At 46.6% G+C, this 14,807-nt stretch overlaps 1 protein-coding gene and 2 long non-coding RNA genes across 4 annotated transcripts in view; 2 read left to right on the plus strand and 1 right to left on the minus strand.

Annotated features, from left to right (window-relative positions):
• LOC310712110 overlaps positions 1–14,807 on the plus strand; it is a 159,962-nt gene that overhangs the window by 96,105 nt on the left and 49,050 nt on the right. The gene's annotated exons all lie outside the window — the stretch shown is intronic.
• Positions 1–14,807, plus strand: part of LOC310712104 — a 32,783-nt gene that overhangs the window by 11,465 nt on the left and 6,511 nt on the right. The window lies entirely within an intron of this gene.
• Positions 1–14,807, minus strand: part of PLOD1 (procollagen-lysine,2-oxoglutarate 5-dioxygenase 1) — a 36,513-nt gene that overhangs the window by 9,245 nt on the left and 12,461 nt on the right. For both annotated transcript variants that reach the window (XM_083514665.1, XM_083514666.1), the window contains exons 6-15: positions 14,503–14,566; positions 13,506–13,603; positions 12,173–12,274; positions 9,990–10,121; positions 9,719–9,840; positions 8,915–9,019; positions 6,762–6,887; positions 3,590–3,731; positions 2,254–2,367; positions 1,014–1,079 (exon numbers count right to left, since the gene is read on the minus strand). In XM_083514665.1, the coding sequence (XP_083370791.1) occupies positions 1,014–1,079; positions 2,254–2,367; positions 3,590–3,731; positions 6,762–6,887; positions 8,915–9,019; positions 9,719–9,840; positions 9,990–10,121; positions 12,173–12,274; positions 13,506–13,603; positions 14,503–14,566 (1,071 nt within the window). The remainder of the gene's footprint in view (positions 1–1,013; positions 1,080–2,253; positions 2,368–3,589; positions 3,732–6,761; positions 6,888–8,914; positions 9,020–9,718; positions 9,841–9,989; positions 10,122–12,172; positions 12,275–13,505; positions 13,604–14,502; positions 14,567–14,807) is intronic.

Consider the following 14,807-nt stretch of genomic DNA (forward strand, 5'->3'; position numbering starts at 1 on the left):
CTACTATGTGATTGCCCTCTGGGGTGCTTTTCCTTGGGGAGTTCCATTCATCTCCTTTTCTGTCACTCATCCATCGGCTGACTAAGATGAATTTCTTCCATCATTTTGGCTCGTCCACACTTCGGCTTGTGCCGTGCCTAGAAAGCATGAGTCCCCTTGCCCTGCTGCTTTCCAAGGCAAAAGCTGCTCTTTCGCGATCAATTGGAACAAAAGGCAATCCGGGGGGAACCTGAATTACTGTTTGGTCCAATTGAGCACTAAAGAGTGGTTTTCCCTGGGGGAAAGCAGCAGGAGAGGAAGTGTGGTAACTCTCTCTCTCTTTTTTAAATACATTTTGATTTCTATTTTCATACGTTGTTTTGATTATCTTCTCTTAATCGTATACTGTGTATCGGATTAGCGATGCCTTGTTGAAAAGTGTTTTCTTTTAAACTTGGTAAATAAACCAATAAATGGCAGGCAACAAAACGTCTCAGAAATAGATTGCAAAATAAAATATCGTGAATTCAGATACTTACGTTGAAGGATTTATAACCCACCTTTTTAAAAATCCACAAGGCAGCTTACAAAGATAAGAAATATGCTCTTGAGACACAAGCAATATAAAATAAATTCCCATACACACAGACACACAAAGTGGTGCTAAACAGGATTTTTGAAAAAAATAACCACATATTAGAACTGGGTGAAAGCAAAACACAGAACATAAGACGGGCCTGCTGGATCAGAACATCAGCCAACCAGGTGCCCCAGAAGGGAGCCCACAAACAGGATCTGAACCCAAGATCCCTCTCTCCTCCTGTGGTTTCCAGCAACTGCCATTCAGAAGCATTAGTGCCTCCAGCTACGAAGCCAAATGAATATCTCCGGGGAAGCCACCACCGAAAAGGCCATGCGCACCCGAACGTGGGGCCCTGGCAGCAGGCACCTCCTTCAGTTTGCCTATGCTGCTCTTTAGGTCCTCGGCACCCCAATTCAGCAGTCCCGTTTCAAAAGAGTCAAGGGCTATTTACCGTTTCCACCAGTTTCCCTTTTAAGGCTGCGGTGTAATTTTCGTGAATATATTTCTCCTTCCAGTCCTGTGTCAGGAGAAAATAAGAACAAATGAACGTTGGGGGGCTGGGTGGGTGACGAAGGTGACACATTCTTAAATCATATCCTTGTGGTGTGGGGACTAACGGGTGGACAGGGGTGAAATGGTTTTGTGTAAGCCCTTACAGTGGCTATTAGAGACTTAAGGCTGGAAAGACAAGCGTCCGCCATGTATTACCCAATGGATTGAAGATATCATGTCCTTCCGTCTATGTTTGAATGTATGGCTTATGATTGTCAATTTTATCAAGACGCCCATTTGGCGACAGGTACCCAGGGGCTCAGGGTGGCGCTGTGGGTTAAACCACAGAGCCTAGGACTTGCCGATCAGAAGGTTGGTGGTTCGAATCCCTGCCACGGGGTGAGCTCCCGTTGCTCGGTCCCTGCTCCTGCCAACCTAGCAGTTCGAAAGCACGTCAAAGTGGAAGTAGATAAATAGGTACCGCTCCGGCGGGAAGGTAAACGGCGTTTCCGTGCGCTGCTCTGGTTCGCCAGAAGCGGCTTAGTCATGCTGGCCACATGACCCGGAAGCTGTATGCCGGCTCCCTCAGCCAATAAAGCGAGATGAGCGCCGCAACCCCAGAGTCGGCCACGACTGGACCTAATGGTCAGGGGTCCCTTTACCTTTACCTTACCCAGGGGCTCATGTCTGAGAAAGATCCACCCTAATTTTAAAAGCTTGGGCTGGGGTTCAAAATTAAGCTCATAACAGGTGGCCCTGGGAAAATCGCATGCCCCATGTCTCCCAAATGTTTGCAGCTGAATTAAAATTGGAAGCTCCCATTCTCTTAAGAATATAAGGGGAGCCTGGCTGCAGGATCAGGCCAATGGCCCATCTAGTCCAGCTTGCTGTTCTCACAGTGGCCAACGAGATGAATCAATGGGAAACTCACCAGCAAGACCTGAGCGCAGAAGCACTCTCCCCACTTGTGATTCCCATCCCTGCAGCTGGGACTATTCAAACTCCCACCGGCACTATTGAAAACTTTCCGGAAAACCCACATCACCGCTGAACACACAGCAGCAGCACGAACGCAGGACCTCTCCTCTTGCTCGGCTTACACATTTCTCCCTTCAAACTGGTTCCTAGAGAAATCCCGCTAGCTCCTAAGTTTTGCGAAAGGTACTGCCCGCTGGGTTATTCCACAAGAGACACCTCACCTCCGGGTTGCTGAAGATCTGCCAGAGATCGTTGTGCAGGTGGCTTGTCTGGTAAGTCTCCAGCGAGAGGATATGGCCAAACTGTTGCTGATTCGTCACAAAGAGGAAGATGCCCTGCAAATGAGGAGAACCGTTGCTCACAATGGAAAACTAGTATCCCGTGAAGCCAATCTACCCTGTGGTTTCTTTTCCCAGTTGGCCTAGTCTGTGGTTTTCCTCCCCACTATCCCAGAACAACACAGCTTCTTGCCCAGGAGTGTAGTGGCAAATTCAGAAGTGCAGGGTTGCTTCATGATAGCCACAGCTATGCCCCCTTCTAAGATTATGCAACCTTCTAAGAATATCCAATAATTAGGGACGCATTGCAACGATCAGTGCAGATCTCAATGCATTGCCTGTCAGCTAGATCTACTATTTTCTGTGCACATACACAGAACCTTAGCATTGCAGATTTGGAAGGGACCCCACGCGTCATCTAGTTCAACCCCCTCCAATGCAGGGGTAAATTATGAGTGCTCCAATATCTTCTTTTGGAGAGACTTAAGTTGCCAACAAAGGCCTGTATAGTTAAAGCTATGGTTTTCCCAGTAGTGATGTATGGAAGTGAGAGCTGGACCATAAAGAAGGCTGATCGCCGAAGAATTGATGCTTTTGAATTCTGGTGCTGGAGGAGACTCTTGAGAGTCCCATGGACTGCAATAAGATCAAACCTCTCCATTCTGAAGGAAATCAGCCCTGAGTGCTCACTGGAAGGACAGATCCTGAAGCTGAGGCTCCAAGACTTTGGCCACCTCATGAGAAGAGAAGACTCCCTGGAAAAGACCCTGATGTTGGGAAAGATGGAGGGCACAAGGAGAAGGGGACGACAGAGGACGAGGTGGTTGGACAGTGTTCTCGAAGCTACCAGCATGAGTTTGACCAAACTGCGGGAGGCAGTGGAAGACAGGAGTGCCTGGCGTGCTCTGGTCCATGGAGAGACAAGAAGAGTCGGACACAACTAAACAACAACAAAAGTTGCTTTTTCTGCAAAGTTCCATTTGCAGAACTTGCACACTTTTCTCTTGAAACAGAAGCATACAGGACAGCTCCAACTCCTTGCTGCTCTTCTCCAGAGTGTCCCCAGGAGCTGATCCTCACTTCCTTCCTTTCCCTCTAGCTCCAATCAGCACCAAAGGGCGAGGAGATTCCTTCTCAGAGGCTAAAAAAGCTCCTCTTTCATGCTGATTCGGTGGCTCTAGGATGCGGAAGGCAAGCACCCTGCTGCAGAGATAACAACAGCAATTTGCACACCCACCCCAACCCTGCACCACGACGCTTCTGTTCTTGCCACACCGACCTGTTCCCGGATGTTGTGGCAGAAAGCCATGTCTGCATCTAGCTTGCCGCTGTGGAAAAAGTCGGTCTGAGCGAGCTGCGATCTCAGGATGCTACCTTTTATCAGGTAGACGCTAGAGATGTATGGGACGTTCCACAGGCCACTGAAAAAGGGGGGCGGGGAGAAAGAATTAGGCATGAAGCCGCATTAACCAACCCCAAAGCCTTTTACCATATACAGTTATTAAGGCTGCCATTATTATTACTTTTAGTTTCATCAGCTACCATATTTTTCTGTGTATAAGACGATGCTTTTTGCTTTAAAAAAAGAAAAAGAGGCAAAAATTGGGGGTTGCGGATAGTGAATGCAGAGGGGGGACGTGCGGTTAATGGCAGCAGCAAGCTGGAGATTGGCAGCGACAATTGGGCAGGCGATTGGCGGCTGTGGCGAGGCAGGCAGGTGATTGGTGGCTGCGGCAAGTGGGCGGGTGGGCTGGTGAGCAGGCAGACAATTGGCAGCTGCGGCAAGGTGTGCGATCGGCAGTGGCTGTGGCAAGTGATCAGTAGTGGCAGGCAGGCGGGTGAGCAATTGGCGGAAGTGACCTCCCCCACCCCACCCCCCAAAAGCTAAACAACTTAATTTCTTAATTTGGGGTTTAAAAAAATAGGGGTCATCTTATACATCGGGGCGTCTTATACACAGAAAAAATACGCTATATTCTGATTTTTAAAATTGTTCCATCAATTAAAAAACGGATTCAAAAATCAGCCAAAGAAGCAGCATTGCTGCTTTCTTTCTTTCTTTCTTTCTTTCTTTCTTTCTTTCTTTGCAAATTAAATTTTTATTGATTTTCAGTACACATACATACATTCATAAATTACACATATATAGGTTACATATTTAACTTAGGCTCTATCATGCCTCTGACTTCCCTCCATTTCTTTGGTAAGTATCAAATAAAGTTCTAATATCACTTACTCTATATATCTTATTATCAACTACACGCTGTAAGAGTTATTCCAACCCTACCAGTGTCTTCAAAGATTTACAATTGTTTCTTATATACATCAAATATTTACTCCAATTTTCTTGAAACTTCTGCTCGTCCTGATCTCTTAATTTTCCTGATAGTCTGGCCAGTTCTGCGTAGTCCATCATTTTAACCTGCCAGTCCATTATATTCAGTATTATGTCTGTTTTCCAATTCTGAGCTAACATATTTCTGGCTGCTGTCGTGGCATATAAAAAGAGGTTTTTATCTTTTTTTTCTATTTCCTTTCCAATCAATCCCAGTAGAAAAGCTTCAGGTCTTTTGGGGAAAGTATATTTAAAGATTTTTTTAAGTTCGTTAGCAGCATTGCTGCTTTCAACTGTGGAGGCAGAAAACAGCCATTCTGGCTGGTAGCCCTCAATAGTCCTCTTCTCCATGAATTTGTCTTCTTTTAAAGCTAGTGGTCATCATGTGAGCATGTCCCATAGTTTAATGATGTGCTGCGTGAAGAAGCATTTTCTTTTATCCACCCTGAATCTTACAACATTCAGCTTCTTGGATGTCCACAAGTTCTCATGTTCTGAGAGAGGGAGGAAAACTTTTCCCTATCCGCTTACTCCGTGCTATGCAAAATTTTAAACCCCTTTGTCATGTCACCTCTCACTCGCCTTTTCTCTAAGCTATAAAATCCAAAATGCTGCAATCTTTCTTCATAGGGAATCACTCAATCCATGATGTTGGCTTGTTTGAAACTAGTCACGGTTCAAGTTCATGCTAACCATGGTTTGCTTGGTCCCGATGACACAACAAACTGTGATTAAGCAAAACCAGAGGCAGAAGCGATGAAGGTGATGGACTATATGGAACTGGCGGAAATGACTGGCAGAATCCGAGACCAGGGAGAAGAGTCGGTGGAAGAAGACTGGAAGAAATCCAAAGACTATTTACAGAAATACTGCAAAATTAATGAATGTTAGAATGATGTTGGACCGAAGTTAAGTGGTTTTTAGCAGCAATGTTAAAAGGAATATGTAAAAATGGATTGTTAACAGGTGAAAATTTAAAGTTCTTATATTTTAAGATAAGAGATTAAGATAAAATTAAAGAGGGAAAGGATTTGCTGAACTAACTAATTTGAACTGGAATACAAAAAGGGAGGTGTGAGGAGGTCGGGGAAACAAGCAAATGAAAGATAAGACATGGAAAGACTAATCTGTTTTTTAATTGTTTTTATCTTGTATTTTTATTTTCTACTTTTTTCTCTTTAATTCTTTTTTCTTTTCTTTTTTGCATATTTTGTAATATGTTGAAACCTTAATAAAGATCTTTTTTAAAAAAAACAACAAAAAAACCAGAGGCAGAAGCTCCGGAGAGAAAAGGTTGTGAGCCTGCAGCTCGTTCCTACTCATGGACTGTTGTTATAAGAATTCCGAGGTCTCAAATATAGAATAAATGTTCATAACTGTACAAGGAAAACACATACATAAGTATATAAACCATGTGTCTGAAATAGAACAGGAGAGCAATCCTGAAGCCATTTTGACTCTCCAATTTGAGAAATATTTCTCTGCAAGGAAGAAGGAAATGGGAAAAAATTTCCTATTGGCTTTGGACTGTAGGAGCTTACACCTCCCTGCAAATACAGTCTGGCAAGTATCTGTTAAGCTCAGCAAACTCAATATGCATAAGAAATTCAGGAACTACCTTTTTATTTTATTTTTATTTTTATTTGAGATTTACCATCTCAAAGGAATGGCCAGGCTACCCAGAAAATGCAATCAAGTAAGGCATTCTCACGTATACTGGCAGACAGGAGAGAAGCAACACTCTGAAATTTCTGCTGGAGACCACCTCCTACTGTGATGTATGTATGATGTTTTGGGGGGTGGTCTTGGGCTACAGGGTGGGCAAAGTCTTTAGAGGGGCTTGCACACCATTGCTCTGGGTCTTTCCTACCTCCTTGCAATGAGGGGAGGGAACTCTGTTGCAACAGGAAAATAAAGATCTGTTTTGCTTTCTGTGGATCTTGCCTCCATCCATTCATCTCTGACCGATCATGGACTTAGGGGACTCAGTCCCTTGGGGAGTTGGGCAGCAAAAGCCAAACTCCCTGTTTTTTCTACAACACTTTGTGCTAAACTATGGTTTAGTGTGACATGGAGAAGCAGCCAAAGCTTTGTTGAAATCCTTCATGGTACTCACATCCGGCGTCCCTGGACGATATCCACATAGTCCTCTGAGCGGGCGTAGTAACCGTCGGCACTGAGGGCCCCCCAGAAATTTGACCACAGCTTCCCAAGACGACTCACAAGTGGGGCAATCACAAATCTGGGAGGTGGGGGTTAAGGAAGGCACAGAAAAGAATTGGATATTAGTGTGCATATGAACCCAAAACTTGGGGAGGTACCATATTTTTCGCTCTACAAGACGCACCAGACCATAAGACGCACCCAGTTTTTGGAGGAGGAAAACAAGAAAAAAAATATTCTGAATCTCAGAAGCCAGAACAACAAGAGGGATTGCTGCGCAGCGAAAGCAGCGATCCCTTTTGCTGTTCTGGCTTCTGGGATAGCTGCGCAGCCTGCATTCACTCCATAAGACGCACACACATTTCCCCTTACTTTTTAGGAGGGAAAAAGTGAGTCTTATAGAGCAAAAAACACGGTACTTCTGCTTGTATAGAGGTGGGAAACAGTGGGATGAAAGTGTTAAGGAAAAATCTAGGTGCAAGGCTGCTCAGTCACCCAGCTCGCCGGGCAGAGCCCGCGGGTCCCTGCGGAATAAAGGAAGGAGTCCAGCCAACCGGAGCAAATAGCTGTAGACCAAAGTTTATTGTGCAATAGGTTCAAAGAGCAATTGAACCCAGAGGAAGGGGTGACAAAGACTTTTAAAACTTTCCCACCACATCCCAGAATACAGTTCGAAGGGGAGGGGTTAACCTTGGCAAACAGGTCCAGACAAGTCCTTGGTACAAGATTAGCATAAGCAGATATGGTGGGGCAAGACTCAGGTATAAGATTAGCATAGACAAATATGTCTTAAGTACCCACCACCCAAAAGTACAATAGAAGTTCCTTTGCATGTCTGGAGCCTGAGGCGAGTCAGGTGATGAGATTTGGCTTCCTTTGGCTAACAATGAGCCCAGCAATTGTCACCTCTGAGAACTTCCTGGAGTCCTTTTGCAAGGGGAAAATAGCTTTGGAATGGGGGGGAACTGGGAAAGGAGATGATTTTATATTATTTTTAAAGCTAGGTGACTTCCCTGAGCTGTCAAGTTGGAAGGATATATTCAGGCATAATATTTGTAATATTTAACTTTAAAGATGTGCCCCACCTGTAATTTCCGTAACAAAAGGCAAGATATTCCCAGGTCTATTTGGCCCAAGATTAACTTCAGAACATGCATAAAATAAAGCCAAGTACATTTGCATAACTTCTCCAAGATTGTGGCATTTACTAAGCAAAAGGAGCTATGCAGGACAATGAACTTCCAACTCTGGAAAACCTTACTCAGCAACTCCTCTGGGTTTTGATAGCCAGTCAAGCAGTTTCAAGCATATTTCCTCTTCCATAGGGGATAGAAACTTGCATCTTTTAAAGATTTGAAATACGAAAGCAGAGTCGCTCGGAAAACTGGAGTCCGTATCTCTTCCCCCCACCCCCAAACTCACACAAAATGGTGGAGTGGAGGGGGGGCACCTTGAATAATAGAACTGTATAGTTGGGAACTCCTGCAATGCGGGAATCATGTCGAAAATTAACAATCCAATCCAAACGGAGACAGGCTCTGTTGCATCAAGAGAGGTTAGTGTCAGGGAACTGACATCGGAGCAGGAGGCGGAGGCAAGGCTCTCAAGCGATGCTGGAGAGGGACCCAGCAGGGAGAGAGGCAGCTCATCAGCTGGGGAAGGAAATCAGCGTTACACCAGGGATAAAGAAGGGCAGATGGGGGAATTGGCGAGGGGGCTCCAGGACTCTTCGCTGGACACCAGCGGGGAGAGCACGGGTCCTCCGCTACCCACACCCTCCCTGCGCAGAAGACTTCCGCGCAGGGAGAGTAGGAGGAGACTTGGGGTCAAACAGCTTTTATGCTGGAAAAGGTTTAAGAGATGCCCACTGACGGATTCTGGTAGCGACTGAAACAGCCACGAAGTGAAGGGCTGTCCAGACAGAAAGGTTTAACAAGGCAACCTAGCCAGGAGTGGCGGCAACTTACGCACGAGCAACCCCTATTATTATTACAGTTTGTTTCAATCTGGCAGCTGCATCCAGATGTGGAATGCGGAAGGACCACACCTTCTCCCTAAACTTGCCTAAGGCCCCCACAGAACAGGAAGCTGAGATAAACGACTCACTTGTTCTGTTCGATCAAGATCCGCAGTGCATCAGGGTTCTTCAGCACTACTTCGGCATCCACGCTGAAATAATATTCACAGACTGGGTCTTGCCTGCACAGGTCCCTAAAGAGGCAGTAAGCAGGCAGATCAGTCAGTCAGTCCGTGGCTGGCTCAAGAGGTTTTAAAGGGCAGATACTATCAAGAGTCACTGCCTATACCTTGGCCATCTCTCACCAGCAAACAAAAGGTCAGAAGCGTTACAGCATCAGGAGAGATAAAAAGGTAAAGGGACCCCTGACCATTAGGTCCAGTCATGGCCGACTCTGGGGTTGCGGCGCTTATCTCGCTTTATTGGCCGAGGGAGCCCGCGTACAGCTTCCAGCATGACTAAGCCGCTTCTGGCAAAACAGAGAAGCACGGAAAAACCGTTTACCTTCCCGCCAAATCGGTACCTATTTATCTACTTGCACTTTGACGTGCTTTCGAACTGCTAGGTTGGCAGGAGCAGGGACCGAGCAACGGGAGCTCACCCCGTTGGGGGGATTCAAACCGCCAACCTTCTGATCGGCAAGCCCTAGGCTCTGTGGTTTAACCCACAGCTCCACCCGCGTCCCTATCAGGAGAGATTGCGTGGTATAATTATTAAGAGTATTGGGCTAGGACCTGGGAGGTCCAGGTTCAAATCCCCACTCGGACATGAAGCTTACTGGGTGACCACTCTCAGCCTCGCCTACCTCACAGGGTTGTTGTGGGGAGAGAACGAGGGGGCCAGGAGAACAATGTGTGCCACCTTGAGCTTAATAAGAATAATAATTGGCTTACATGCCCATGTTCCGGCCATCAGCATTCTCCACATGGTCATCCGGCCCAACCACTTTGACAGAGCGGTATTCTTGCCCGTGTTCGTTCACAAACTCCTCTACCTGGTCGAGGTGATGCTCCTCCTGGACACAACAACACAAAGCAGAACGCCTTATGCCAGAGCTATGACTGGTCTGGTCAAAACAGCCACGTTCACCGGCTGAGAGCTTAAAGGAGCAAAGGCTTCTGGGAGGCAAACGGCCCTCCCTAAGGATGGGACGAAGGCGCTCACCCGATTGTGGATGAAAAGCTGGATCCGTTTCTTGGGGTAGCGCAGCTTCCGCAGGCGCTGGAAGAACGGGGTGAGGAACGGGGTGGGCTGCTCGACAAAGATGCCAATCAGGACCACAGGCAGCACATCTTCCTGCGTTCAGGTACGAGGGGAGAAAAGACAAGACTACATAAATAAGATGAGACAGACCATGACAGCCAGCCGTGATGAGCAACCTATATTTTCAGATAGGAATGTCAACATAAGCTGGATCAGGTCGAAGGCTTGCTTCAGCAATAGAGAGCCCCTTTCAGCCTGAGGGCCACATTCTCTTCTGGGCAACATTCTGGGGGCCAGATACCAGTGGTGGGCAGGGCCAGAGGCAAAAGTGGGCGGAGCGACGAGTGTGAATTTTACTTTTCTACAGTGGGTTAGTTTCTACACACAAACCGCTCTGTCCTCCGTCCAGAGAAGCAAGACCAGGGTTCGAGGATGCATGTTCTCTGCTCTGCGCCATTACTGGGGTCCAAAGATTACACACATGAAGGTGATGGATGGCTTGTGAAGGACCCTAAGTAAGAGGCAGGCAGGGAAGGGAAGATCTCCCAGGGTGGGAGGGTGGGGGAAGAAAGGAAAGCTCCCAGGTGAGAGCTGGGAGCATCCACCTCTTTCTGTGTGAGAACTCCCTTTGAGAGCGGACCCTGCATTTTCTTTTCTCTTTTTGTTTTTATTTAGAATCATGGAGTCACAGAACTGTAGATTTTGAAGGGACCATGAGGGCCACAAACTCCAACCACCCGCAATGCACGATTTTTTTTAACCCAATGTGGGGCTCGAACCCACAGCCCTGAGATGAAGAGCCTCATGCTCTACCAACTGAGCCATCCACTTTGATCCAAATAGCAGCTGGATAGCAAAGCTAATTTCCTTTCTCTTCTTATATTATGAAAGAGCTTCAATAAAATCTTATGGGGGGGAAAAGGAAGAAATGCACTGGGCTAAAGCAACCTCACTGCATTTTAAGCCACAAAGTAGGAAATTGGACGTGGGTGGCGCTGTGGGTTAAACCACAGAGCCTAGGACTTGCCGATCAGAAGGTTGGCGGTTCAAATCCCCATGACGGGGTGAGCTCCCGTTGCTCGGTCCCTGCTCCTGCCAACCTAGCAGTTCGAAAGCATGTCAAAGTGCAAGTAGATAAATAGGTACCACTCCGGCGGGAAGGTAAACAGCGTTTCCGTGCATTGCTCTGGTTCGCCAGAAGCGGCTTAGTCCTGCTGGCCACATGACCTGGAAACTGTACGCCGGCTCCCTCGGCCAATAAAGTGAGATGAGCACTGCAACCCCAGAGTTGGCCACAACTGGACCTAATGGTCAGGGGTCCCTTTACCTTTAAAGTAGGAAAGGATGTATTTCAAGCGAAGCAAAATAACTCAATGGGGGTGTGAAGGAGAGGAGGGGCGTGTGGCCTGGAAATATGGGGTGCAGCCAGATGTTTCTGATTGTAATACTGTGTGTTTAGTCTGTATACCACTTTGCAATACTGGTTATGAGAGTGTGGCTTATAAGTATCAAAATAAATAAATTAAAAATAAGAGAGAGGTTCGGTGATCCACTTCAGGCCCCTGGAGGTGAGGTTCCCCATCCAGGTTCCAGAATCCTATTTCTAACATTGGCCAACTAGGTACTTCTAGGAAACTCACCAGCACAGCATGAAGGCAACAGACTAGGAATCAGGTGTCATGGGGACTACACCAGCTCCTATCAGCCCAAGCCAGCAGGGCCACCGGTCAGGGACAATTTTGCCCAGCAAAATTGGGAGGACCACAGCTTTCCCATCCTTCCATCACAAGGCGGCAAGAGTCGCGATGGGGATAGCTAGTGGGCAGTGATGGCAAGTGACGGCCTCATCCCAGGAAGGAGAACCTGTAGCCTACAATGCCCTGCTGGGACTCCAGCTTGCACCAGCCCCAACCAGAATGGGCAATGGCTGGGAATGGGGATGGTGGGAGTTTTAGCAGAGGTAGCTAGGCACAGCTGTGGCAAGAGACGGTCTAGCTCAGCGAGTGGAGAATGTGTGTGACTCTCTGGTTGTTGTCCAACTCCCACCAGCCAGCACGGCTGATGAACAAGGCATGATGGGGGTTGGAGTCCGAAACAGGGCCCACAGGTATCCCAGCCTCCCCAACAAGCCAGCTGGTCCTTACTTTCAGGTCTGCGAGGCTCTTCAAGCTTTCGTTGCAAACCGTGCAGCCCGTCTCAAAGGTCCAGGTCCGAGGGATGTAGTTCCCCAGGTAGTTCAGCTGCAGCTTTTGAAGAGAGAGAAAGATTCCCAGATCTTTAGTCGCAAAGCTGGGACGGAAACACTCGCTTTGCTCTGTTAAGTCTGCAAGCGAGGACATCTTTCCTTCTAGTCTCAGAACACGAAACTGGATTGTTCCAAAGGCCCATCTTGTTCTCCAAGTGGCTGCCCAGGTGCTCCAAAAATAGAAGTCTGCAAGCGGGGCCCGAGTTCAAGAAGCGCTCTCCCCTCCTTGGGACACTTTAGAGAAAAGGCGAGCGAGAGGCGAGATGGGAGAAGTTTACAGAATTATGCATGGCATGGAGAGAAAATGTTTTTTCTCCCTCTCTGGTGACACTAGAAATCACAGCCGAAGGTTCAGGACAGATGAAATCCTTCTTCCCGCACTGCAGGGTTAAACTGTGGAACTCACTGCCACAGGAGGCAGTGGTGGCCACGCACCTGGATGGCTTTAAAAGAGGATCAGCCAAATTCATGGAGGAGCCACGATGGCTCTGCTTCCACCGTCAGATGCTTCTGAATGCCAATTGACGGAAACCACAGGAGAGGAGAGAGCTCTTGTGGTCAGATCCTGCTTGAGGGTTTCCCACAGGTCAGCCACTGTGAGACTAGATGGGCCACTGGCCTGATCCAGCAGCTAGGCTCTGTTTAGGTCCCTATGGTTCTGGAACACCCTGACTGGCTGCTAGGTTCAATGTTTTTCCAACAAATGTCCTGAGACATAGATTCACTAAGGGCCAAGTCCCTTCAATGTGTACTTGTGAAATGAAAACATCTGAATCTCTACAGCATGTCATGTTTATCTGCCCTATGTACAGTTCAGCTCGTGCTAGTATACTAAACTCCATAATTCAGCCTATGGCTGACAAACCAGTAGACCTACAGCTTGCCTGGGTTCTTCAAGATGTGGATCCTTGGATATTACCCTACAGGTTGCTAAATTCCTAACAGCCGTCCTCTCGTACAAGAGACGGAATGGAATGTTAGCCGATTATTGATAGTTATAAGAATTTTCTACAATGACATCAGATATTGATTTTAGCGTAGTGCCTAAATCTTAATCTTAAATTTTTCTTTTGAATTGCTAATATCTGTCCTTGTGAGCTGTGAATTGTGTTATATTACTGGTGGCTTGTACGAGTCCACTGTTTTATTTGATTTGTTGTGTTGTGTTGTGTTTTATGATGGGCGTAAAGCCGAATAAACATTTTCACTCTTTCACGCCTGACTGGCCTTACCTTGGTGGGGCCGTTGCCATGAATGACAACCGCGAGGGTGTCAAATGCAAGGTTCCGTGCTCTCACGCGCCCGTTCTCAAACTTCAGGACCACCTCATCTTAAAAAAAAGAGGGAGAGAACAGAAGGGAACAATGAACTACCATGCTTTTCCGTGTACAGTGGTACCTCTGGTTACGTACTAAATTTGTTCCGGAGGTCCGTTCTTAACCTGAAACTGTGCTTAACCTGAAGCACCACTTTAGCTAATGGGGCCTCCTGCTGCCACCGCGCTGCCAGAGCACGATTTCTGTTCTCATCCTGAAGCAAAGTTCTTAACCTGAAGCACTATTTCTGGGTTAGTGGAGTCTGTAACCTGAAGCGTATGTAACCCGAGGTACTACTGTAGTTATTTCCGCACTTGCTGATTATGACAAAAACATCAAAACAATATGAAGAAATAAGTCATTAATTGCGTATCGGTTGTTGACTTCTTTTAAAAAAGGAAACAAAATAAAACACAATGTTTTGAGAGAGTAACAATCACCTACACCCCCTACGATCTAGTTTTGGTTCCTGCCATAGCCTTAGGCAAAGTTTTTTGTAGCTACTTGCATCAAAAGCTCAGCCAAAACCTGCTTTTGTTCAGGGCATGCAGAGATCAGAGCAGCCAGAAGGATATGGATTAAGAAACTTCCACGATGCCTGACTGCAACTTTGCAAGATGACTTAAGAGGTTGAAACCAACTACTTACAGCAGCCCCACTGAAAATAATGGAACTAAGTTAGTCGTGCCCACTCATTTCAAAGGGTCCATTCATTTATTACCATTTATATCCCGTCCTTCCTTCTGAAAGCGCCCGGGACAGCAAGCACTTTTTAAAATTATCAAATAAAATCATTTAACTCCCTGTCAACAGGCAGGGAGTTTCACCGTTAAAAACCTGACTCCTCACAAACCCCAGAACTGAGGTTGCAGAAATGCAAGACACTTCTCCATCTCCTTTCCCAGATGCTCACCTAGGGCTCCATTCAGGTTTTGAAATATCCGACACCTGTGATCCAAAGTGATATTGATGTTTGTCTATGGGAGAGACAAAATAAAATAGAAATCACATTATCGTATGAGTTGGAAAAGGGGTTTTGAAATTCTGGCTCTTCTCTCTAAAGCAAAACGTCTGTTTACACCAGACAGGTACAAATTGTGGACCACCAAGTCATTTCAATACTGTCCGCTTGTGGGTGGTGGATTTTTAAATTTGGAAAGAGCTCCAGCAAAGGAACAACTTTCAGCTCCCTATTGTTCCTTAGAAGCCTTATCCACC

Source organism: Podarcis liolepis (genome assembly GCF_965112155.1).
Source record: "Podarcis liolepis genome assembly, chromosome: 7".
NCBI classification, from domain to species: Eukaryota; Metazoa; Chordata; class Lepidosauria; order Squamata; family Lacertidae; genus Podarcis; species Podarcis liolepis.